At 30.9% G+C, this 27,787-nt stretch overlaps 4 protein-coding genes across 4 annotated transcripts; all 4 read left to right on the top strand.

The window, feature by feature from the left end:
- Positions 1-656: 656 nt before the first annotated feature.
- LOC131658032 (uncharacterized) lies at positions 657-1,415 on the top strand. The gene has a single exon (XM_058927368.1). The coding sequence runs from the start codon at positions 657-659 to the stop codon at positions 1,413-1,415; it is 759 nt and encodes a 252-aa protein (XP_058783351.1).
- Positions 1,416-1,433: 18 nt separating this feature from the next.
- Positions 1,434-3,272, top strand: LOC131658031 (uncharacterized). Its single transcript, XM_058927367.1, has one exon. The coding sequence runs from the start codon at positions 1,434-1,436 to the stop codon at positions 3,270-3,272; it is 1,839 nt and encodes a 612-aa protein (XP_058783350.1).
- An 8,471-nt stretch (positions 3,273-11,743) lies between these two features.
- Positions 11,744-20,085, top strand: LOC131661385 (UDP-sugar pyrophospharylase). Its single transcript, XM_058930912.1, has 17 exons — positions 11,744-11,993; positions 12,072-12,176; positions 12,262-12,378; positions 12,728-12,868; positions 13,721-13,811; positions 14,323-14,450; positions 14,530-14,601; positions 14,726-14,790; positions 15,071-15,131; positions 15,238-15,355; positions 16,288-16,412; positions 16,708-16,784; positions 17,094-17,199; positions 17,388-17,447; positions 17,950-18,030; positions 19,051-19,290; positions 19,572-20,085. The coding sequence occupies exons 1-17, from the start codon at positions 11,946-11,948 to the stop codon at positions 19,737-19,739; spliced, it is 1,803 nt and encodes a 600-aa protein (XP_058786895.1). The 5' UTR covers positions 11,744-11,945; the 3' UTR covers positions 19,740-20,085.
- Positions 20,086-22,401: 2,316 nt separating this feature from the next.
- Positions 22,402-23,204, top strand: LOC131655698 (probable calcium-binding protein CML44). The gene has a single exon (XM_058925522.1). The coding sequence runs from the start codon at positions 22,479-22,481 to the stop codon at positions 22,956-22,958; it is 480 nt and encodes a 159-aa protein (XP_058781505.1). The 5' UTR covers positions 22,402-22,478; the 3' UTR covers positions 22,959-23,204.
- Positions 23,205-27,787: the final 4,583 nt, after the last annotated feature.

The raw sequence follows: 27,787 nt of genomic DNA, 5'->3' as shown, positions 1-27,787 counted from the left end.
TCTCAAAGGTCTTTTTTCTGTTTCTTTTATAAACCTTTCCTTCATTGGATAAAATAAAAGGTCGGTGGCGACTCTGTAAACTTTTTCAAAAGTGACGCGAAAGCGTCCGATCGACAAAAAAGAGTCAGTTCACGTATCCCACCCACGGAGGGGTATGGCCCGAAAGGACGGTCCACAATAGCCATTAAAATATTTTTTTTTCTTTTTCAATAACTAATAAATCTTAATATTAATATATAGATAAATATTAACCTAATAAATATTAACCTAATAAAAATTCACCTCTTTCTCTCTAACAAAAGGAAAAATAGTGATTTTCTCCTCTCTTCTTCTTTGAAACAAAAGGAAAACATAAAAATCAAAAATCAAAATTCAAGGTTAGTTTTTCAATTTTTTTTCTTTTTTAATTGGTAATTTCTTCTTCTTATTTATTGTTTATTTTTCAATTGGTATAAATTCTTCATACAAATTAAATTTCAAGTAAATGTTAATTTTATTTACTAATTATTTTTTAATTTTTTATTTATCGGTTCAACTTCAACGTTGCGAAATTTATCGGTTCAACATCAACGTTGTGAAATTTATTGGTTCAACTTCAACTCTTCGGGATTGATCAATTTTAATTTCATGTTCTAATTTTTTTTCATTATTCCTCTATGCCTCCTAAGATTAGAAAGTTTGATTCTGGATATGAGAAGCGTAAGAAAAAAAGACTTGATGAGTTAACTCAATCTCAATCAGGAGCTCCTGATAAATTTATTATAAAAGAACCACAAATTCCTAATGAAAATCAAAATGTTGATGTTGGAATTATTGAAAACATGGTTTCTACTGAAAATATGGAGGAAAATACTAATGCTAATGCTACCGAAAATGATAATTTAGATGCTGAAAATATGGAGGAAAATGCTAATGTTAATGCTACCGAAAATGATAATTTAGATGTTGAAAATATGGAGGAAAATGCTAATGTTAATGCTACTGAAAATGATGATTTAGATGTTGAAAATATTGATGCTGAAAATCTTGATAATGCTAGTGACAATGGTGAAGATAGAGATATATTTGATCCAGCAATATGGGATTCTCTTGAGTCTAGAATGATTGATTTATTGGCAACAAAAGGTCCTAAAAGAGATTTGTCTATTGTGAAGGGTCCTAAAGACAAATCATTTAGACGTTTTACGGCTAATTTGTATACTAGAGTTTTACCAAATGGGGAGAAATGTGATAGAGATTGGCTTGTTTATTCAAAAAAGCTTGATAAAGTGTTTTGTTTTTGTTGTAAAATTTTCATAAAAGGAATTGGTAGAGGTCAATTAGCAAATGAGGGTTTTTGTACTTGGAAACATGTTGGTGAAAGACTTAGAGAGCATGAGACATGCATCGAACATGTTCACAATATGACTATTTGATATGAGTTGCGTAAAAGAATGCAAAATTTTCAAACTATTGATAAAACAACTCAAAGGTTGATTGAGAAAGAAAAGGAACACTGGAAAAATGTTTTAAAAAGAATTATTTCAATAGTGAAATTTCTTGCTAAACATAATTTGGCCTTTCGTGGTTCTAATGAGAGATTGTACCAAAATAGCAATGAGAATTTTTTAGGCTTAATTGAAATGTTAGCTGAACTTGACCTTATTGTCCAAGAACATGTTAGACGTATTACGGATGATAATATTCATGTTCACTTTCTTGGACATAAAATTCAAAACGAGTTAATACCTTTTCTTGCTTCTTCAATTAAAAATGAAATCATTAGAAATATCAAACAAGCAAAGTATTTCTCAGTGATACTTGATTGTACTCCTGATGTTAGTCACCAAGAGCAAATGTCTTTGATGATACAATATGTGGATGTTTCTTCAAATACTGTTAGTGTTGAAGAATCTTTTTTAGGATTTTTGAATGTGAATGATACTACCGGTCAAGGGCTTTTTGATGTTTTACAAGATGAATTGAAAAATCTTGATCTTAACATATTTGATGTGCGGGGACAAGGTTATGATAATGGGTCAAATATGAAAGGAAAACATCAAGGTGTACAAAAGAAATTTTTAGACCTAAATCCAAGAGCATTTTATACTCCTTGTGCTTGTCATAGTCTTAATTTGACATTGTGTGATATGACTAACTCTTGTGGTAAAGCTAAAGAATTTTTTGGAGTTGTTCAACGCATTTATACTATTTTTGCTAATTCTACTAAGAGATGGCAAATTTTGAAAGATAATGTAAAATGGTTAACGCCAAAATCATTGTCATCCACTCGTTGGGAGAGTCATGTAGATAGTGTCAAAGCTATTAAAACTCAAATGTCGGATTTTAGAGAAGCTTTACTTGAAGTGTCAGAAAAGGATCTTGATTCTAAAATAAGAAGTGAAGCTAAATCCTTAGCAACAAATGAGCTTGGTGATTTTGAATTTTTAATGGCGATAAATATTTGGTTTGAAATATTATCTACAATTAATGTGGTTAGCAAGCTCTTACAATCAAGGGATATGGTTATTGATGTTGCTATGAAAAAAATAACGGGATTGATTTCATTTTTTAAGGAATATAGGGAGATCGGTTTTAAAAATGCCTTGAATTATGCTACAGAAATTGCCTTTGAATTGAATATTGATCTAGTATTTCCTCAAAGGCGTGTAATTCGAAGAAAAAGACAATTTGATGAGAATTTGAATGCCCCGCAAGTTGAGCTATCTGAAGATGAATCTTTTAGAGTTAATTATTTTCTTTACCTTGTCGATCAAACTATTGTATCTCTTAATATGAGATTTGAGCAATACCAACAATATGAAAGTGTTTTTGGGTTCTTGTTTACTTCTCAAATTTTACAATCATTGGACGACGCAACTTTAGAGTCTTGTTGTAGTCATTTAGAAGCAACATTGAAACATAATGAGCAATGTGATATTGATGGGAAAGGATTATGTCTGGAGTTAAAGTTGCTAAGAGATACGTTGCCTGTAGGAAATATTGGACCTATTGATATATTAAGATTTTTGAAAGGCATGGATTTTTATCCTAATACAATTATTGCATATAGAGTTTTATTGACTATTCCTGTGACAGTTGCCTCTGCAGAAAGAAGTTTTTCAAAATTGAAATTGTTGAAGTCTTACTTACGGTCTACCATGTTACAAGAAAGACTTAATGGGTTAGCGTTATTAGCGATTGAAAATGATTTGTTGGAGAATATACAATATGAAGACTTGATTGAAGAATTTGCTTCAAAAAATGCTAGAAGGAAGACTTTTTTTAAGTAGTCAGAATGTATTTTGATAATATTGATTAAAATATGAACTTTTTTTTTGGTGCTATTGATATTATTTTTTTTAAAGAAAATTATATTATCTATCAGGGGTCATTTTCATTATTTGCCCAGGACCTCCAAAAAGTTGGGACCGGTCTTGACGATATAGACTCTATGACCTTTAGTGTTTTTGCCTTTCGTCTAGTAGAATTCCTTATGTTTCTTTTTATGATGCCTAGTGAAACTTGGACAAGTAGTTCTATAGTGTCCCGATTTTCCGCACTCATAGCATGTGATATCCTCATCTTTTTCTTATGTTCTCTTTTAGGCGGGTGAGAATTTCTTAAATTTACCAAGCCTTTGTTAGAATGCTTGAGCTTGTTTCTTTTCAAGTATATATTGTAGTGTCTAACGAATAAACCCATCTTTGTTGTTCCTTTTGGATTGGCTGCATTATGCAAAATAACATGGTTTGTTGAGGCTATTTATGTGAAGAAGGACACATGTGGGAATAGATGTTGAAGCATGTGTGAAGCATTCATCCCTTTTGTATGACGTTTTAAGAAAGTGGCCATGACGTCAGTACAATATGATTACTAAGTTGAAGCATTAAAAAAATGTCATTATTCTTCTGTTGGTCGAAAATGACATTTTTGGGGGGGGCAATTTATTAGTTGGATTTTTCGACATATCTCAAATATTTAGCATGCCAAGAGGAAGTGTTAAATACTTGAAGAAATTCGGCTGAGTATGTTAATATTCCTTCGACAAAATGTTAGAAAGATAGTTCGACAGATATGTTTAAAGGAACATGCCGAAGTTTTTATACTGGCAGTAATATTGGGAACTTATTAATTTTTTGGAATGATTTGGAGAGTATCCAGAATAAGGAAGTTGGAATATGAAACAAGGCCAAATAACTACTTTTTAGCCTTATCTGCATTCGAAGGACACGTGGAAGCAAGTTAAAAGCGAAATACATGCAAGCGAAGACGTGTCAACGTCTGGAGAAAAGAACGTTCATGATAGTTACTTAGATTTCATTATAAATAGGAAATTCTAGTGTTAGATTTCGTATGTTGAAATTGCTACAGAAACTCAATATACTCAAAGTATCCGAGCGAAAATGATAAAAGAGTTAACCGAGTGCAATGTATTTCTTCAAACACCGCCTTTTATTTATACAAAGTATTTTACATTAAGTCATTTTCTGCATTTTACTTGTCGAAGTCTTTACATTTTCTACATTAACATTTATCTCTTTTTATTTTATTTTAAAGATTCCGCCTATGTTAAAATCTATGTTTTTTTACATAAAAACGAGATAAACACCCTAAACTTTGTGCACATATGTCCTTGTATCACCTGCTCGTTCATGCAAGTAACCTTTTGGAAGACTAGCGCTTGTTTGCTCAATAGTTGGATCGGGAATGTCATTGAACCGGTGTGAACCGGTCAAAACCGGGAAAACCGGCGGTTTTTGTGAACTGGTGGTTTAAATGCATTTTTAATTTTTTTAAACTTTTTTTAATATTAAAAAATTAAAACAATGTCATTTTGAATATTTTAATTAAAAATAAAATAAAAAATAAAATAAATAAAATAAAAAATGGTTGTAGATGCGGTTGATTTTGTTACAGATAATTTTGATATTGAAGAAGGAGATCTCAACGTTGAAACAATTTTTCTTTTATTGAAATTAAATTTAGTAGACAATGAAATTATTTTGTTATAAATTATTCAATTAAATTATGTTGCGATTAAACTTTTGTTTATATTTTATAATTATGTACTATTTGATTGTGTGTGATATCTATGTGTAAAATTTCAATTTAAATTATGAACTTGTGAATTTTAATATTAATATGATGTTTTCAAAAAAAAATTTAAGTACTAGTTATATTTTGTAGGGACTTAATCATCCGGTTCGACAGATTTTATACCTATATAATTTTGTTATAACGACCGGCCTATTCAACTGAGTTATCCAGTTTAACCCGGTTTAGTCATGCGGTTCGACCAGTAATTCAGTGATTCGACCAATAAACCAGTGACCCAGTACTCTCACCGGTTTAATGTCCGGTCCGGTTTTTAAAACACTGATTTCACTCTATTCAATTCTAAAAGTAAAAATAAAAAATTCATGATATAGTTTATGAATTATAAATTAATCTAATATACATTTATGAGTAAAAACTATAATAAAATAAATAATGTCATTAATGAGAAATATGATGGTGGGCTTTGATAATGTATTTTCATCTTTTTAGTTTTAAGAATGTTTTCTTAATTTTTCATATAATTACAACAATGCCATTAATGAAAACTTGCAACTTTCCTTTAAAAAATGAAAAATTGAAAAGTAAATAGTAGTGCTATTTAGTACGAAATAAATTGAAGAAGAAATATAAGAATTCACACACATATTATTATTTTAGAATAAAATTTTAAATTTATTTTAAATTTAATTTTCTATTTAATTGATATCATAGAATAGTAATAACTAGTGTATTACCCGTGCGTTCGCACGGGTACCCGTCGTTTTCGCGCATTGTGATTGAGAAAAATAAAAGATATTAGTAAAAGATTAAGTTTTGGGTAAAATTGAAAAAGTTATAAAAATAGTAATATTTTATTTAACAAATTATAATGAAGGAAAAGTTTTAAAATCGCAAATTCACGATTTATAATGAAGAAATATTCAATCAAATTATATAATTCAATTAGTGATAACTATTAGCCCAATCTCAAACTATCAGCTAAGGAGAATCGATTATTTTTTCCTAGCTAAGGAGAAAATTAATTATTTTGGCTCAATTATAACTACAAACTATCAGCCCAATCTCAAACTATCAGCTCTGTCTTGTAGGCCAATGAGAAACCACTACAAACTCCATTTATAATAATGATTCATTCAAAATGCATAATTAATAGAAAAATACTTTGACCAGTTACTTCATGTTCCCGTTAATATTCATTATTTTGATAAGTAACTTCGCATTCCCGTTAATATTTCAAATTTCTTCCCGTTAATTTTCAAAAATTTGATCAGTAACTTCATGTTCTTGTTAATATTCATTATTTTGATCAATAACTCCTTGTTCCCGTTAATATTCATTATTTTGATCAATAAGTTCGTGTTCCCGTTAATATTCCAAATTCGTTTCCGTTAATATTTAAAAAAATTATCAGTAACTTAATGTTCCTGTTAATATTCAATATTTTGTCAATAACTCCGTGTTCCCGTCAACATTTATTATTTTGATTAGTAATTTTGTGTTCCCGTTAATATTCAAAATTTGTTCCTGTTAATTTTTAAAATTTGGATAGTAACTTAATGTTTTCGATAATATTCAAAATTTTGATCATTAACTTTGTGCTTCCATTAATATTTAATATTTTAATCAATAACTCCGTGCTCTCGTTAATATTCAATATTTTGATCAGTAACTCCGTGTTCCCACTAATATTCAATATTTTGATCAATAAACTTCATTTCCCATTAATATTCAATATTTTGACCAGTAACTTCATATTCCCCTTAATATTTAATATTTTGATCAGTAACTTCGTGTTCTCGTTGATATTCAATATTTTGTTCAGTAACTTCATGTTCCCGTTAAAATTCAATATTTTGATCAATAACTTCAAGTTCCCATTAATATTCATTATTTTGATCACTAACTTCGTGTTTCTGTTAATGTTTCAAATTTGTTCCTGTTAATATTCAATAGTTTGATTAATAACGCCATGTTTTCGTTATTATTCAATATTTTTAGCAGTTACTCCATGTTCCCGTTAATATTATATACTTTGCTCTGTAATTTAATACTCACGTTAATATTCAATATTTTGATTACTAACTTCATGTTCTCGTTAATATTCAATATTTTGATTAATAACTTCATGTTCCCGTTAATATTCAATATAGTTTGATCAATAACTTTGTTTTCCCGTTAATATTCAATAGTTTGATCAATAACTTCGTGTTCTCGTTAATATTCAATATTTTGATCAGTAACTTTATGCTCTCGTTAACATGTCATTTTTTATCAGTAACTTCATGTTTCCGTTAATATTCAATACATTTAATATTTTGATCAGTAATTTAATATTATCTTTAATATTCAATATTTTGATTAGTAACTTCATGTACCCATTAATATTAAAAAAAATTCTATTAATATTCAATATTTTGATTAATAACTACATGTTCCCGTTAATATTCAATTTTTTTATCAGTAACTTCATGTTTCTATTAATATTCAATATTTTGATGATATTTTTGAAACAAAAATAAATTAATTTTAACATTGTTTAAAAATATTTGATGATAATTAAATTTTTTTATAATAAAAAAAATCTTAAATTGACAAATTATAATGAAGAAATATTCTATCAAATTATATAATACAACTAATAATAAATATTTAATATAATTGATTAAACTCAATTTACAAATCAAATATATTATTCCATATATAAAATATTTGAATCAATAGTTAATTATTCCTATATATAAATATTTTTGTTTTGGAATTATTTATAAAACTATTTAGGATTAATTGCAACTTTAATCCTCCTATTTTGTCTTTTTCTTGATTTTGATCCCTCTATTTTAAAAATCACTATTTTAGTCCCTTTTTTAAGTTTTCTGTGCAATTTTCGTCCCTCTATTTTGTTTTTTTCTGCAAAATTAGTCCCTATTCCTGTCTCTTTTTTATTAGAAAACTCAAAAAGGGGACCAAAATCGTGGTTTTAAAAATGGAGGGACTAAAATCGAGAAAAAGACAAAATAGGGGGACCAAAGTTGCAATTAAGCCAACTATTTAAATCAATTGTAAACTTATTCTCGTTATTACATTTAATTAAATGTGTTAATATCAGTACCATATGTGCGTACCATATAATTACCCGTGTGTATCCGTAATATATTATTTTGTATTTGGATAGAATTGACCCATTAAAGTTTTAATGGTAATATTTCAATTATATTATATTATATATAGATAAATATATATATATTGATTTTTGATGAACTTGTTCAATTAAATTTTAAATTTTATAAATGACTAACAAATTGTATGATTAATAAAAAATATCATACAATTTTGATATTATTTATTCATATATTACTTATGTTTCATTCTATTACTACTTATTCATACATTACTTATGTTTCATTCTATTACTATTTATTCATACAATACTTATGTTTCATTCGATTACTTATGCTTATTAACACCCATAGTTATTTTTAAATATTTTTTTTTTAAAAAGTCAATAGATCTAATATATTTATTTTATTTAATAATCTCTAAAAATTTTCATTTATATATATATATATATATATATATATATATATATATATATATATATATATATATATATATATATATATATATATATATATATATATAACTTTCATATTTTATATTTTAAATAATTTAGTAGTATTAGTAAGAAATCTTATTAAAGTGAAAATAGAAATTAGTAGTTAGTTTTTCTATACAGAGAATGACGATGGCACATGTTGTATTTTAAATATTTTGAAAATATACTTTATTTTTATAATAATATCTATGAATTTTTTATCAAAAAACTCCATACAATATATAAAAGCAATGATATGCCTAAAACATTTTATTAAAATATGTATCTAATAATATTTATCCTTTTGTTAAATGAGAGGTTAAAAATCTTCTAACCATATGAAATTTAGTTTCAAAATTATGTTGATAAATTCATTATTTTGGAAAGTTTCTATTAAATAATTTTGAAGGAAATCAAGTGAGATAAATTATATTTATTAATTTTTAATGATAATATGATTCACTCAATTTTTGGTGATACAACATCAATATAATTGGAGTACTAAATGTATTTGTAACGTATTTATTTTATACCAATTAAGATATTGGTAAGTAATTGATATGATTTTAATGTATTGATTCTATATCAATTAAATTATTCCCAACATACTGATTTTAAGGTATGGGTCGTTAAAAAGGCTTTTATATCTTACAAAGTTAGATAATTTTAGGTAAATCATACAAAAGTACAATATTTACATTTTTAGGTAAATCATACAATATTGTAAAAACAATATAATTTTGTAAGATATAAAAGTACAATATTTTCTCAAATCTAATAATTTAAATATACATATGGTAAGTACTAAAAGAATAAGAAATCAAAAGTTGCAATCATATACATTAAATCATAAATTAAAAGTTGCAATCAATCGATCAATGATTACTAAAGATAATTATGATATTTAACTTTTTTATAAGTAAATGATTTATGTCTTTTCATTCTAAACTCTTTATTTACCTAAAAAATATACTGTTTTTTTCTTTATTCTTTGATTCTATTTTCTTATACATTTCAAAATTATGTATATGTTTTGAATTTGTAATATTTTATTATATTCTATATTTATTTATTTTTTTGTTCGACCTTAGAATAAATAAATATCAATAATATTTTATAAAACTAACTTTATAAATTATATATATATATATATATTGATAAACTTAATTTTTTTAATTTGACCTAACTAAAATATTCTTTAGTTATATGAATTAATATACAATATTATGTTATTTATATATTATAATATCTATAATTTTTATAGCTACTAAGATTTAATATAAATATCACTCAAAGATAAAATCAATTAATCAATGAAATTTATTTATTAAAATTTGCAATAATATACCAATTATTTCCATAGGTGTGCTGCTTTATTATTTCAACAAACCATTCTTTAAAATCACGTTCAATTCGACCATAATGCTTGGATTATTATGGATAAGAAGTTAAAAATTGTAATCACATTAAATTAAAAAATTAAAAATAATAAATCAAAAGTTGCAATTAGATTAAATCAAAAATTAAAGTTGCAATCAAGTAAAATGATTATGATATTTAATTTTTTTATAGGTAAATGATTTATGTCTTTTCATTTCAAAACTCTTTATTTACCTAAACAAATATACTGTTTTTTTCTTTACTCTTTATTCTATTTTCTTATAAATTTCAAAATTATGTATATATTTTTAATTTGTAATATTTTATCTTTATTTTTTGTTTTGTTCGACCTTATAATAAATAAATATCAATAATATTTTATAAAACTAACTTTGTATATATTGATAACCTTAATTTCTTAATTTGACCTAACTAAAATATTCTTTAGTTCTATGAATTAATATAAAATATTATCTTATTTACCTATTATAATATCTACAATTTCTATAATTACTAAGATTTAATATAAATATCACTCAAACATAAAATCAATCAATTAAGATTTATTTATTAATATTTGCACTTAAAATATAAAAAATTAAAGTTCATTCTATGAATTAATATAAAATATCATGTTATTTACATAGTATAATATCTACATTTTTGACAAAACTTGCCCAAGCATAACCCAGTAATTTCAAGCAGATTCTCCATTGTATATTGACACCAGCCAACTTGATTTCTACTTCTACAGCTCAAACTTTCGGGACAGTCAAAGAAGAATATTTATTTCAAACGAATCGTATAGACGATGTTTTCTACTGTCTGCACCAGAAAAAAATCCAAAACACATATTAGGACAATATTTAAATTGTTACTAAATCATATACTATGGAGTGACGCCAATTGATACTTCAGAATGATACATTACAAATTCAACCTGCAAATAACCTGAAACGCCAATTAGTACTTCAGAATGATACACTACAAATTCAACCTGCAAATAACATGAAAGATATTTTCTATCAAGAAAAGAAAGAAAAAAAATGTTAAATTTCGGTTTGTCCATGAATAGTCGTGGGAATGGCTGTAATTGCAAAAATAGTATAAACCAAAATTTTTCACATGAATAGTCGTGGGAATCGCTGTAATTGCAAAAATAGTATAAACCAAAATTTTCCACGATTAGGTTTGATGAATATGATAGATACTGTGAAAGTATGATGGTTATATATAGTAATGATAAAAGTGTTTTGGAACGTGGAAGGTGGAGGGCTTGGAAGGCAGAAGGGGCTTGAAAGGCAGAAGCATTATATGGGGTCATTAGTAGCAGTTGTGAATGTGAATGGCCAGAGAAAGTAAATAATTTGTAACTGCGAGATCATGAGAGGTTGGAGGTTTAAAGTTCAATCCTACAATGGGAAAGGAATGATGTGGAATTTTGTGAGAAGAGAGGCTGATGTGGCATAGCTAAGAGATGAGGAAATGGTAGACTTTTCTTATATGATAGATAATGAATGATTGAAATTATTCTTATCTGTCTTATTTTTACATTTTCTTAGCGATAATCATTTTCCTATTTTAAAATAGTTGTTTCAAACAAGTTTTTAGTTTTTAAAGTTTTTAAAAACCATAATTCGGTTTTTAAATACTTAATCAGTCCTAACTTATTGCTGTTTTGTTTGCCGGTGCCACGTGCCTGGTACGGGCCCAGTTAACAAACTGAAGGCAAACCTGTGTTCTGGTGAGATTGAGAATTTGAGATGTATCCAGTTGAACAAAAATTCAAAAGTTGAAACTGCCAGTAAAAATCAGATCGATATAATTACCGGCACATTTCATTTCAACTTTTCTACCTTCTTTCTCTTTCTCTTTTCTTCTCCGTCGTAACCGTCTTCTACTCTCACTCTCTTCACCTTCGATTCCAATTCCCATGGCTTCTTCCCTCGGCGACAATTTCAACCTTCTCTCGCCTCAACAGGTTCCTCTCCCCTTTCTCTCTAATAAACTTAATGCTTCTGTTTCTGATTCTGATTCTGATTATTGTTCCGCGTTTCAGCAAGAGTTGGTGAAGATGCTATTGAACAATGGCCAAGACCACCTGTTTCGCGATTGGCCTGGTCCCGGCGTCGATGACGACGAGAAGAAAGCGTTCTTCGATCAGGTTTGTTTTCAATTTCGCTCCAATAGATAGATCCGCGCATTCTCTATAATATATCAATATCTAAACGACACTGCGTTTTTGTTAGCTTGTTCTACTCGATTCTAGTTACCCTGGTGGTTTGGAAGCGTATATCAATAACGCTAAACGACTCTTGGCTGATTCCAAAGCTGGAAATAATCCTTTTGATGGCTTCACACCTTCTGTAAGTCACAATGATTGGTTTATTTATTGGTCATATTTATATGCTACCTTGTTTGTTCCACTTTATTACATTTTCAACTATGTGCATCTTAGTTATATTTATGAAGCACCCAAACCATAAACGCGACACCGACACGTCGGCATCGGTAATAATTTGAAGAAAAAAAATTAAATGTAATCACAAATGTCAATGTCGGTGTCGGACACCAATGACAAACACACCTTTTTTCAGGTGTCGGTGCTACAGAGTATTTATTATGTGTGTGTATACGGATGTTATTGAATTTGAATTTTCAGTATGTGGATGTCCATGGAATAAAATGTAAGATTGTTTAGTATTGGTTTTGCAGGTTCCAACTGGTGAGACGTTGAAATTTGGTGATGAGAACTTCAATAAATATGAGGAAGCAGGTGTGCGTGAAGCTCGGAGAGCTGCATTTGTTCTTGTTGCTGGTGGTCTTGGGGAGCGTCTAGGGTACAATGGGATTAAGGTTTACCTTTTTTTTTTTTGGTTCTGTCATTCTCTGTGATGATGGTATCTTGAATATAAAGGCGGTTGTTGTTTTGTCAAAATCAATCAACATCCATTATATGGTGGTTAGTGATCATTGTGAGCTTGTTTAAACAAAATTATTGAGGGGGCCAACTTAATTAAATGATATGTATGTCAGAATTTTCTTGGTGGATCTAGATTAAATGAAGATTTCAATGAGGAATCTAATTCCCAAACACATTGACTAATATGTCATTAAATTATCTGGAGAAGACGCCACGTGTCTAGACAAGGGTGCTACTATGAGTCTTACTATGTCATTGAGTCTCTTTCCTTTTGAATTGGAGGGTTTTATTCTCATATAATCAAATTTTCAAAAGAAATTTAATAACTTTTGGGGCTCCCCCGTCACAACAAAGCTTTGCTAGTGCTTACAAAGATAGTTTAATATTGATCTTAATGCAGCTTTGATCTGTTTTAATATCGGGGTTGTTATTTTACTCTTAAAATTATGCATTTTTTTTCCTTATTTGCTTGTAAGACTGTTTATTCAATTTCTTACGATATTTATCATATTTTCCACAATAGAGTTTTCGCCTTTCCCCTGCTCCCAAAACAATGTATTGTAAGGTACTGAGATATGCATATAAATGAAAGTATATCTAAGAAACTTAATTCAAAGTTCAAACTCTACTACATATATATAAGGACTAATGTTTTTTCATAGCTTTAGCTCTAGTTCCCATACCTTATAAATGGTTTTTTATGCTGTGTTTTTGTGTATGGAATATTCCTGCTTGAGAAGGGATTACTTACTAACTCTTAGCCATATCTTATGTTCTTCTTTTAGGTTGCTCTTCCAGCCGAAACAACTACAGGAACATGTTTCTTACAACATTACATTGAATCAATATTGGCACTTCAAGAAGCAAGCTCAGAAGGTCAATATAAATTTCCTTTTCAATATAGTCATATTTAACCATCTGATTTTGTTACACATGTGGTTAAACTAAAGACTTTTAAAAACTTGTGAAGGCGGTTTGTTTAAATGATACCAAATTTCTATAACTAAGGGTCCATTTGTTCCGATGGAAGATAACTTTTATGTATGCTTTCCTGTATGGAAAATAACTTGATTTGGAAATAAAAATATATCAGTAGGAAATAGCTCCCTGCAAAACATTTCTGGTGACATTTTTTTCTTAATTTCTTCATAAAAAGCATTTTTCGTCCTTGAGCTTTCTTACAAAAATGAATTGTAACAGTTGACTGTTACAGCAAAACTAGGAATTTGAGCAAATGCCTTTTTACTTCTATTAAAATGCTTTCCAAAAAGTATTTTCCACACCCAAGAAAAAAAAACTACTTTAAGAGTTTATGTTTCTTCCTCTCTTTCAAACTATTAATATTTTTAAGTATTTTCTAGTAATGGGTGTGTTTTTCAACTTTTAGGTGAAGGCCAGACACAAATTCCCTTTGTTATTATGACCTCTGATGACACCCATGGGCGTACCTTAGAGTTATTAGAATCAAATTCTTACTTTGGCATGCAACCCACACAAGTAACACTCTTAAAGCAGGTAAATATGTCTTTTAATGTCGAGGAAAGATCAGTCTAGTTTTAAAATATTTTGTTTATTAAATTTGAACATGATTTAGGAAAAAGTTGCATGCTTAGAAGATAATGATGCCAGGCTTGCATTGGATCCACAAAACAGATACAGAGTTCAGGTATTGCTGGATACAAGTATGATTGCGCTATTTTAGCAAAAGAAAGAGAAAGAAACACTATATTAGACTGATATATTGGATTTTCAAACTAAGTGTGTTCTATTAACTGTGTCTCTTTGTGTAGACAAAACCACATGGACATGGTGATGTGCATTCGCTTCTTCATTCCAGCGGTATTCTGAAAGTATGGTATGACTCAAACAGTTTATAGATCCTTAAAACCTATTTTTATGTCTTCCTTTTATATATAAAGAAATTTGATAGAACTGTTCAATAGATATTTCTAAGTAAGTCAAGAATGATTTGAATGTATTTAGGAACAAAAAAAAGAAGCTGTTATATAACACTACAAATATCAGCTGCTAATTTTATTAATTTATGTGGTTGAAATCTAAAACTCGAATAAATAAGTAAATCAAATTGCTTTGTATATTGTCGATATGCTTTTATCATAAATTTGATGTGTTAGGTATAACGCTGGATTGAAATGGGTTCTCTTTTTCCAAGATACAAATGGACTTCTGTTCAAGGTATGTTGCTTTAGCATATATCATACTTTCAAGTTTCAACAAATCCTCTCTGATTTTCCAGACGGTATATTTCTAGTATTTATTTCCTAGTAATTTGTGGATCCAGGCAATTCCATCAGCACTGGGTGTCAGTTCTACAAAACAGTACCATGTCAATTCTCTAGCAGTACCTCGGAAAGCAAAAGAAGCTATTGGTGGAATTACTAAACTCACCCACTCTGATGGTAAGTTGATTATTTCATCTCTCATAGACAAAGAAAATAGTGCGCATTCTAGAGTCACATATTAATGTGGGTGAGAATAACAAACTTACTTTTGGTGTATGTTGCAAAGGATAGAACTTTTTTCTTACCTGTAAAGTGGTTTGAAACTATAAATTTTATGAATATGTTATTGTTTGTCATAATAAATTGGTAGATGGTAGACAATGATTCTTTGTGGAAGCAAAATGGTTTTAATAATTAGACTCTTCCGCTGATATTGATGCCAGACAGATCACGTAGCCCGCTGCATTTAAAAAAAAATTGGTAAATATTTTAGGTGTTGTGCATTATTATTTATTAGGTTCAAAATGCACAACACTTAAAGTTTTTACTATTTTTTTTTTAAAATGCAGTGGGTTACTTGATCTGCCTGACAACATTATCATGGATACATTTAATCATTAAAACTATTCATAACGCATAGGAAACCTTGTCTTGAAACCAAATGTAATACAAAGCTGACGAATGAGTAACTACTTCGACAACTTATAGGCATAATGTAATGCTGAAACAATCTTGATGCTGATCTTCAAATTATTCCCTTGAAATAAACTAATAATCTGTGACAGCTAAACAAGCTATGTAACCTTTTCATCCCCTATTTGTGTGTGCACCGCTTTCTTTTCTTATTTGTTGAGGATTGAAATGCTACCAAGTTCAAATAAATAGTTGCTAGGATGGGTCCTTTTCTTTGAGAAAGTATTTGGTATGAGATCACAGTTTGAAATCCATGTCACTTGATTGTACTTACATTCATACATGTTTGGAGGTTTTATTCAAATTTATTAACATTATATAAATAATAATATATCTCCCAACTTCATTGTGTCAATGACATTTTTTATGGATTTTCCTGAAATAATATGTTTAGCACATGATCATTAAAATGCCAGGGAGGTCTATGGTGATAAACGTGGAGTACAATCAGCTAGATCCGCTTCTGAGAGCAAGTGGATACCCTGATGGTGATGTCAACAGTGAGACTGGCTACTCCCCATTTCCTGGAAATATAAACCAAGTAATCGTTTTTCATACTTATCTCAGTTTTATGGTCCTTTCTACCAGCTGTGGCATTTGCCTTCTGAATTATCTATTGTTGGGCAGATTTGGTAGTATGCTTATCTGCATTAATATCATGTCATGTGGTGTGAGCTCTTTGTTCATGATGCATTATGTTTGGAAATTAGTATACTAGAAATATCAGGCTTTGATTGCCTATGTTTAATTGTGATAATTTTCATCCTTACATATTTGAACTGCATCATGATTATACCATGATTGCATAAGTAACAATATCTTACTTTTTCTGCCAGTTGATTTTAGAACTTGGTCCTTACATTGAGGAACTTGCAAAAACAGGAGGTGCCATACAGGAGTTCGTTAACCCAAAGTAATTCTTCTTTCGAATACTCACTATACTATATTATTACTTCACTGCTTCAGTGTAACATGCTTCAATTTTCGATGATTACAGTCTATGCTTTATTGTTGCATCAGACTTTGTTTTACCATTTTTCTTTCTCGTCTTTCTTTTTCTAAATTGATGGTCAATGTTATTCTTTTGAGTATGAGCTATTCCAATAAGTTTGTACTTGAACTAGCATTATTTTATGAGAAAGTTTTCATGAACAACTTGAAGAAAAATCTACACTGACTTAATCTTCTCCCACTATTGTTTTTTTCTCTCCTGATACCGCAGGTATAAAGATGCCAGCAAGACTTCATTTAAATCCTCAACTCGACTTGAATGTATGATGCAGGACTATCCAAAAACATTGCCCCCATCCTCTAGGGTTGGGTTCACGGTAAATTATCTATTTGAGAGAAGTGCATAAACTTTAGCAAATCAAAGCTTATTATCACATTTGACTTTGCCATCGTTTGAGGTTATATTTTCAGTTAAAGATGGAGTTAGTCCATTGTGTGATGTCACTTTTTGGATGTTTGGTTGTTATGCTTGGTGCTACCTGACTGGTCCTATGTGATTGTGTAGGTAATGGAAACATGGTTTGCTTATGCACCTGTGAAGAATAACGCTGAGGATGCTGCTAAGGTACTGCTTAAATTCTAATGCAAAAGTTCATACATGTAAAAATAATAGAATGTTAAAAGAAATAGTGGGAGTGCTTGATTTCCTAGTTAAGTGTATGCAGTGTAGAATTGAAATATACTGGAAAGGTCTTGCCACAAGTTTGTGCTAATAGAAATTTGGGTTCAAATTGAAACTTTAATTGTATAAAAGGTTTTCAGTAATGGTATCTTATCTCCAACTTAGTTTTTATTTCATTTTCATTGTTTTAATCATAAGATTCTAATTTTCCCCCTTATCTTCAAAGTTTTATAAAAGAAATATTGAAAACAACTTTTAATTGCTTTCAGTATTTTTCATAGAGAACTTTGAAAATAGGAAATACACTAAAAAAGTGACATTTTTGTAACTAATGAGGAAAACAACAAATGAAATCAGATAATGGAAACTAAAACCAAATAAGCCCTTAACTTGCTAAAAGGTTTTCAAGATGGATAATTTCATCTACCATTTTTTTAATCTGAAGGTGCCAAAAGGAAATCCATACCATAGTGCTACTTCCGGAGAAATGGCCATCTATCGAGCAAATAGCCTTATTCTCAAAAAGGTAATTTAGTGGTTTTACTCTTATATCATGCAAGTCTTTTGACACGAGTGTTAATTTTATTGCTTTAAATGTTTTATATTCTTTTCATAGAAATTAGTTTTGTAGATATTACTTATTTATTTTTAGGCAATGTGAAAATATTTGTGATGGAATTTCAATATATGTTGTATGTGCTTTGAGTCCATCATCCTAACAAACAGAGATAGAGAGAGATGTCAGCCATAAGATCTAAATTGAGTGGGTGAAATGTAGGAATAAAACCTACAATGTTGCATAGAGCAGCTTGTTGCATGGTAAAAGCTTAAAAAGAAATTAAACTGAAGGCCACAAAGATGAGTCTGTTACGTTGAATGAGTGGTCATACAAGACGAGATAGGAATAAAAATAGAATTATTGGGGAGAAATTTGACACAGCCCCATTGTAGAGAAAATGCTATAATCTCGAATTAGGTGATTTGACCATGTATGGAGAAGACCTATAGAAACACCAGTAGTGAGAATAGAGTTGAAGAAAAATAGTCCAATTGTTAAAGGTGGAGAGAGACAAAGGAAAGTTAAATTATAGATCAAACCATATGAGAGATTTAGAGAAGGGTAAATGGGTAGCACCACCTAATACATGACAGGAACATACGAAGATGATTGATTCTCGTTACCAACCTTACCTAGTGGACAAGGCTTGCTGATTACTGTCTCTGTAGAGTTTAATACTGATTAGAATATTCTAGAGATTATGAAAGTTGTAGAAGATTGTTTACTAGTCAAACAGTGGAGCTCCAATATACCTAGTACCAACAAATGGGTCTGCAATAGTTAATATTTAGAATGAAATACGATTGAATGTTATTTCAAGAATCTTCGTTGATTCCAGATTGTTATTGTGATCCTGCACAGTGTATCGATTCCATTCTCAAATGTCTTTTTGTGCTTTTTTCGTGATTACCTTGATGCCAATTACTATTACCGTAATTGACATTTCAGATTGTTACAAATTCTCTGCTTTTTTTTTTCTCCTTCCAGGCTGGTTTCCAAGTAGCAGATCCAGTATTACAGGTTATCAATGGTCAAGAGGTTGAAGTTTGGCCCCGTATCACTTGGAAGCCAAAATGGGGTCTGACTTTTTCTTCAGTCAAGAGCAAAGTCAGTGGAAATTGCTCCATTTCTCAGAGGTCTACACTAGCGATCAAGGGTCGAAAGATTTTCATTGAAAATCTTTCTGTAGATGGAGCTCTTATTGTAGAAGCTGTTGATGATGCAGAGGTATGCCAATACAATTCATCGGTATTTTATCATGTTGAGTGTTTTGTTGCATTTGCACATTAACTGCTTAGTAGGAGTAATTACAACTTAATGCATGACAGCACAGTAGTGTTAGCTTTATTTCCTTCACACAAAAATCACTTTCAGAAATTACCTCACCACCATCTCTTCAAAAAGTAATTGAAGCTTGAAACTTATACTCTTGACTTGAATGCACATGCTTGTGTTTGATTGAATATTTATAAATTAATATGGGGGATTTTCTTATACAAATTATGTAGGTTAACGTGAGTGGTTCAGTTCAGAACAATGGCTGGACTCTTGAACCAGTCGACTACAAAGATTCCTCAGAACCTGAGGTATTGAGAATCAGGGGTTTTAAATTTAACAAAGTTGAACAGGTGGAAGGGAAATACTCTGAGCCAGGCAAATTTCACTTCAAGGCTTGAAGATGCATTTGTGCAAAGAATATAGAGTTCTCTTGTGTCATTATCTATTCTTCATTCTCTTGTAATGTGATGCTATAAATTGGGTTTGAGAATGCCTTTTTAGTAATAAAAATATGTTCCAAGTAGTGAGTGACATTAAAATTTTGAAGGGTTTTCACATAAGTGCACCCTCTCACCTAAGTTTCTGAATGGAGTAACTGTGTTATTATCATGTTCATAGGATTAACTCCTCTTTGATTAGGGAAAATTTTGTTGTATCCATAGTGTGCAAGGTAAGGTATAAATGATCTTGAGACTTTATACATTTATGTGAAAGCGATGAGCATTATAAATTTGATACTAGAAATCATTTTAAAGATTTCAAATTCTAGCTTCAGTTTGGCAAATTGAGTGCACAGAGGGAAGAATGTACCAAGGAACACGTAATAGTGAGAGCAGAGAGGCTTGTCCCAAAAGCAACTTTGTAGGAGTTTGAAAAAGAAATGCTAAACGTGAAAAACAGAAGAAGAAAGACTTCAAAACAAATTCTACAAAGATGAGTTGATAATTTGAATTTGGATGAAATGAAGAAGTTGGATGAATACGAGGAATCTTCTACAAGACCTTGACACGTGCTCCTTACGATAATAAAAGTCACAAAAGTAGACACGACACACGCACCAAACACGCATTTGAATCCACTTTGTAGTTTATTCCCACAAATGATGACAAAACCTTCAAGTTGCAATTACAACGAAAAGGATCTTGGTGAAATTCCAATATTATACCCTGTGGTTGTAGAGAAAGTACAAAGCATTTGTGGATCTCGTTTGATTCCAATTACTAACAAACAAAACTTATTTAGGGCGCGTTTGTTTCAAGGATTCATAAAAGATTCTCAGGAATAAGGTATCTGAGAATAAAAATATGAAAATTTAATTTTTAGGTATTTTTTTTAAATTGTGTTTGACATATAATTTGATGTTCCTTAAAAAATAAATAGTTATATTTTTTTCAAAAAAAAATTATATGAAATTTTATGGGAATGAATATTCTCACCTTCTCTCGAAAATAAAACCATTGGAATTATGAAAGTTAGAGAAATTTATTTCATTCTGAAAAGTTAGACAAACATGAGAATAACTATATTTCACCCTTGTATTTCCGAAAATATAATTTTTAGACTTGAAACAAACGCCCCATTAAATTTAAGAAAATAAGCTATTTCAATTAAAAAAAATCCGATTTTGCAGCCTACAAATAAAGATAGTTAAATATAATTAGAAGACCGTAATAGTTTCTACTTAAAGTCTTTAATAAATTGTACATCATTTTTTTCTTTTTTTTGTACGACTTTCAGTTTCGATGTGCTGATATTCAATGTGCTAATTTTAAAACACCATTTTATTTTTGTACCAAATAACCATTGCGAAACTTCTTGCAAATTGCATCGTTGTACGACAAATTCTTGCACATATCATCAAGGTCATTCAACAAATTTTTCTTCATGATTTAGACAAAATTATAAAACTCACTTTTTATTTATGTTTATTATTTCTAAATGAGATTTTTTTCAAATTACCTTTACTTTTTCATATCATTAAATACAAAGTTAATTATATTTCAAATTTTTTGTGGAATAAATTGCTTCATTAGTTAAATTTGCATGATGATTCTTTGGCCGATTCGCTTTTAGCCCGCTTGTGTTGGTTGGATCATCACTTTGAAGAAGAGTATGGTGTAGAATTTAGTTGGTTTTTCGGTTTACTTTTTTGTTGGATTATGTGGAAATGTAGGAATGATGTTATCTTCAATGGCCTAGTTTTAGACTCTTTTGATGGTTTATTTTTTTTGAAATCTTTATCTTGGGATTGGATGGGAGTTTATTTTAGGAACTTATGTATTGGCTCGAGGGAGGATTGGTTCCGAGACCCGAGAGCTTTCTTTGTGTAAAGTGGTGGGTTAGGCCGGTATCTCTTTTCTATTATTTGTATGTTGTTTCTTTGGGTTAAGCACCCCTAGTGCTTCTTAATCCAATTTCGCTTATAAAAAAAAAAGTACATATTTTACAAAGATATAGCTAAAACACTTTTTATAATAATGGTAAAATTTGCATGAGATTTTATAAAAATAAAAATAAAAATTTCATATTACATATTACATAATTTCTTGTATTAATCGTCTAATTATGAAAAATAGGGGTGAAAATAAGATAGATCAAAATGAATTTCGCGAAACTTAAGTTTGATTTGTAAAAATTTCAAAGATCAAGTCTAATCAATAATTTATCATAAACTTAAGTTATGTGATACATGTTTAAATAGACTAACAAGTTAAAAAATCAATAAAATTTTACTTTTTAAAAATATTTAACACAATTAGAATATTAATCTATGTAAAATATCACAATTCAATTCTAACTTTAATTGAAGTTTGATAATCACTTTGTTGGTTTCACATTCCATATATATAATATATATTTAATCTATATATAAATTTGATACATTAATTATTTCATAAATTTAAAAAGTAAAACACGTCATGTGACGTGACAAGAGGAATATTAAATATGAAATTACTTATATGCTTCCTTTTTAATAATAAAAAAAAGTCAGAAATTAAAAAAGTCTAACAAAGTCATTGCAATTTGCAAGTGTGTCTATATATATAATCTTCTTGTGCTTGGATGACAAATTGTAACAATAGGGACCAAACTCTAAAACACTTGTATCATAAATTCATAACATACACTTTTACTACATGTTGTTTGGGAATATGTCTCTTCTATCTACCACAGACTTGCATCGTATTTTTGAGAAGCTAGACACAAATAACGACGGTTTTCTGAGCCTTGAAGAAATGAACTCTTTGCTGCAAAAAATAGGAAACAACAATTCTCAATTCACCTTACATGAACTTGAATCTCTGGTACAAAAGAAGAGCTTAGACTTCAATGAATTCTTGTTCTTTTACAACTCGATATCGAAACCGAACAATGATGATGACGATGATGATGAGTTGTTGGAGAAGGATCTTGCAACAACTTTCAAAGTGTTTGATTTGGATGGTGATGGATTCATCACAAGCCAAGAACTTGAGTGTGTGTTGAAGAAACTTGGATTCTTGGATGAAACAAGTGGCAAAGATTGTAGAAGCATGATTCAGTTTTATGATACTAATTTGGATGGTAGGCTTGATTTTCAGGAATTCAAGAACATGATGTTGATTACAACTGCATGATTAATTAATGGGTTAATAGTAATCCACACCCTTGTAATGTTGGCGAATTTTGTTTTTGCCCCCTCCTTATCTTTTGGCAACGGTTTTTTCAAAAAAACTGTTGCCAAAACCCACCTTTGGGGTAAACCAAAACACGCTCATATTACAGGGGGTAAACTATTATTAACCCTTAATTAATCAAGTTTTTTAATTTTTTTTGGTTGTGAATTTTTTATTAGTGTTAATTAATTTTATTGATTTGGGTCATCATTATTGTGAAAGTACTATATGCAAGTAGATGTTGTACGTTTTTGACAATCAATATTCAATGCATATGAAAGTCAAGGATTTACTAATTGTTAAATTAAAAAAATAAAATTCAAAATTGATCAAAAAAATAAATAATATTCAATTTTCGTGACGGAATTTACTTTAAATACCAACTAAATAAATTTTAGCTATTAATTCCGTTTTGCATCTCAAAATTACTTGCATGTCTAATTTATATAAGAAAATAATATTTCATGTCTTGAAATTTTTCTGCTAACTTTCTTCAACCAGCTTCTTCTGTTCTTGTGTTAGTGTAGCCGGAAAAATAAGAACATGCACCTTGCTCCATAGTGGTCCAATTTTTAGATTGTAAAATATTTTTCATAAGCATGACCTAATGATCATAGTGTCCATTCAATTTCGGATTAGATGGTTGGCCATGATTGGTTTCCGCCATTGGAGATGATAACAATCACCTTCAAGAAATTGCGAGAATTCACTATGCGCCTCAGTACCGCAACACCCGTGTTTCTCACCCCCAATTGTGCACTCAAAGATGACCAATGAGTCACTCCAATCTTTCTGAATGCATAACTTGTTGGAACAAGTATAAATTCGTAGGTGAATCAATGGAGAAAAATAAAGAATTGAAGAAGATGAAGTTAATTGAGATATTTAGTGAGAGAGTAATTGAGGAGAATATTCACAAATGGCATTAGTTTCAAACATGTTACATGAGGGAGTATTTATAGGATACAACTAATACAAGTTGGAACCAAACAGACATATAAAACAGCTAAAACACACATAAATCACGATGGAAATCAATTTTTCAAAAGGGGTAATCGATTTCCCCAATTAAAAATCAGACAGAAAACTAAACAAGCTTCAGGAAATCGATTTCCTCCAACTGGATAATCGATTTCCACTTCGACAGTTTGTTTTTCAAGACTTCCAAAAATTATTTTTAAATAAGTTGCTTTCAACGACACGATCCCAGAAGCTTCAATAATACATTTGAATTATCAAATATCAAAGACTTCCAATACACCACCTTAATTTAAATGATCCAAGTTCTTCATACCCAAACTTGTCACTAGCTTCTTGAACACCACATTTGTTACACCTTTCGTTAACAAATCCGCAACTTGTTCTTCGCTTCGACAGTATCCTAATCTCAGCTGACCTGCACACACCAGATCCCTCAAGTAATAAAACATCATCTTAATATGCTTTCTCCTCCCATGTGCTATAGGATTCTTAGCAAGATTAATGGCTGAAACGCTATCAATCAAAAGTGTGACAGCTTCTTCAACCTTGCGGCCCAACTCTTTTAGCATATTCACAAGCCTCAGAGCCTAACACGCACACAAGGACGCCGCGATATATTCGGCCTCACAAGAAGATAGTACCACCATAGGTTCCTTTTCAAAAACACCAAGAGATTGGAGCTCCTCCAAACATAAAGACATAACCAGCCGTAAAATTTCGATCGTCCTTATCTCTGTACCAATTGGAATCCGTGTAACCGAGCAATTCACACTTTTTGTCTGCATCAGCTTCGGGAAAGAGAAAACCTTGCGGCCCAGCTCTTTTAGCAGATTCACATGCCACAGAGCCTAACACGCACACAAGGACGCTGCGATATATTCGGCCTCACAAGAAGATAGTACCACCATAGGTTCCTTTTCAAAAACACCAAGAGATTGGAGCTCCTCCAAACATAAAGACATAACCAGCCGTAAAATTTCGATCGTCCTTATCTCTGTACCAATTGGAATCCGTGTAACCGAGCAATTCACACTTTTTGTCTGCATCAGCTTCGGGAAAGAGAATTTTTCATTCAAGAGTATCTTTGACGTATCGTAGGACCCTCTTAACTGCTACCAAGTGAGACACCTTTGATCTCTCCATGAATTTACTCCCGATACCGACACTAAATGCCAAATCTGGCCGCGTATTACACAAGTAACGTAACGATCCAATCAATCTCCTATATTACGTTCGATCCATATTCTGCTCCTCATCACTTTTGGACAGCTGCAGCCTTGCTTCATCTGGTGTATTGGAAGCATTGCAATGCTTTATATCACACCTCTTCAATATCTCAAGTGCATACTTTCTTTGGTGCATGAGCAATCCAAATTTTGACTTGTCAAACTCTATGCCAATAAAGTAAGTCATGATACCAAGGTCACTCATTTCAAATTCATCCATAAGATCACTTTTGAACTTAGGAATGCTCAACTCATTGTTGTCCGTGATCAACAAATCATTCACATATAAGCAAAGTATTATCACATCTTTGCTCGCATTCGTCTTCACATTGTCACCATGCTCCGAAACACATTTCTTGAAGCCAACATCGACTAGGAAACCATATATGCATTTGTTCCAAGCTATTGGATCTTGTTTCAAATCATAAAGCGCTTTCTTCAATTTTTAGACCCTTTCCTATTGATTTATCACAACAAAACCAGTGGATTTCTCTACATAAACTTCCTCCTCAAGTGAACCATTCAAAAACGCGGATTTCACATTCATTTGATACATCAACAAATTGATGCAAATCAAAATGCCAATAAACAAATACCCTTATGGTTTCTAGCCTAGAAACAGGTATAAACACATCATCAAAGTCTATACCTTCTCTTTGCAAAAATCCATTCGCAACAAGTCGAGCCTTATGCTTGACAATTACGCCTTTTGGATTTGCCTTCATTTTATAGACCCATTTTACACTGATTGGCTTCCTTCTTTCTGGTAAGTCAACCAGCTCCCAAGTAATGTTATTCTCGATCGATTCTAGTTCCTCTTTCATCGCACACAACCACTTTGGATCGCTTAATGCCTCCTCCGTGCTAACGGGCTCAGATTTGGCCATAACCGCAAAGTGAATGAGATCACCATCATTGTTAATCTTATTATCCATTAATACTTCACAATCTTGAAGCCTCTGAGGCGTGCCTCTTTGCCTAAATGGTCGTCTACTGGATTCACCATTTTCGACTTCGACCGACTGTTGTTCATAACCTGCAGAAATTGATTTCGGGTAGGGGGAATCAGTTTCCTCTTTTACAAAAACAGTTCCAGTAGTCACATTATGCAAAAATCGCGACAGAAATTGATTACCATCATTCAGGAAACTGATTTCCACACTTGTCATGGACTTTTTTCTTCTGTCAAACAGCATTACCTCATCCATTACCACATCTTGACGGATTACAATCTTCTTGCTCTTCACATCAAACAACTTGTAACATCCAGTAGGATGGTAACCAACAAGCAACATCAACTCTCCTTTGTCATCCAATTTCTTTTGAAGTTGACCCAAAATGTGTCGAAACTTGGTTTACATCTGGGCCATACCTCTTATGGAGTCACTTTGTCCAGCTTCTTTGTAGGGCACCTATTCAACAAATAGGTGGTTGTAGAGACGACTTCACCACACAACTCCTTATGCAATCTTTTCCCCTTCAACATGCTACAAACCATGTTCATTATCAAAGGATTTTTGCTCTCGAAAACACCATTTTGTTGAGGCATATAAGGTGGCACAACCTCACGCACTATAACCTCCTCATCACAATAATTCCCTAACTCATTCGAGGTATATTCACCTTCACCATCCGTTTGAGGAATTTTGAACTTTGACCGCTTTGTCGCTCAACCATGGACTCAAACTTCTTGAACACATCAAATGCCTCATCCTTCCTCTTGATTAGGTATGTTTATGGCTTCCTATTAAAATCATCGATAAATGTTACAAAGTACATATTTCCACCATATGATTTGACTTGCATTGGACCACAAACATCAGAATACACCACCTCAAGATGATGTTTGGTCCTATGACATGCATCCTTCTCAAGTAATTGGAAAATACTCAAGAGATTACATTTGATTCTAGGAATTTCAACACATCTTTGATCTAGGAATGACCACAATCCCTTCGGATGATAAAAACATCATCGACCCCGTCGGCCGCTAAAGTAGTATCATCCGTGAATTTCACTTTATTCTTTGTGGCTTGATTGATTTTGACAAGCCAATCCTTTCTACTTGTCATATATGTTGAACAACAAGAATTCAAGTACCACTCATCATTGTCTTGGGCTCCATCTCGAACCATTACCATAACGTTTTGCTCCGGACGCATTTCTGCAGCGTTTTTCACACTGTTGGAGCTGCTGCTCTGCAACTTGCAGCTGCTACTGCTGTTGTCCAGCAGCTCATTACTTCCACTCTGTGGTCATTACAAGTAACATGTTATGAAACATGTTATCGTCATTCACTTCTTGTCGAGCAACCTTAGCCTCATTGCTTTGATTTTTCCTTTGTTTTATGTTACAATCTCTTGTGAAATGACCATTTATATGGCAATTGTAACATTTCACAATACTCTTGTCACTTCTCTTAGTGTTGTTGCCTTGATTTGGAGCTTCTCACCTTTTTCCCAATTGAAACCTTTGAATTTTGTGAATCTTTTCCACCAAAATTATGGAAATTTGACTTCCCTCTCGAAGTTCATTTTCCTTTCGATCTTTTACTCTTCTCATTGAACCGTGCTTGCAACGCAA

This window comes from Vicia villosa, linkage group LG3, assembly GCF_029867415.1.
Source record: "Vicia villosa cultivar HV-30 ecotype Madison, WI linkage group LG3, Vvil1.0, whole genome shotgun sequence".
NCBI lineage: Eukaryota > Viridiplantae > Streptophyta > Magnoliopsida > Fabales > Fabaceae > Vicia > Vicia villosa.
Note: the sequence above shows the minus strand (reverse complement) of the source record. Positions and strands in the feature narration are given on the sequence as shown.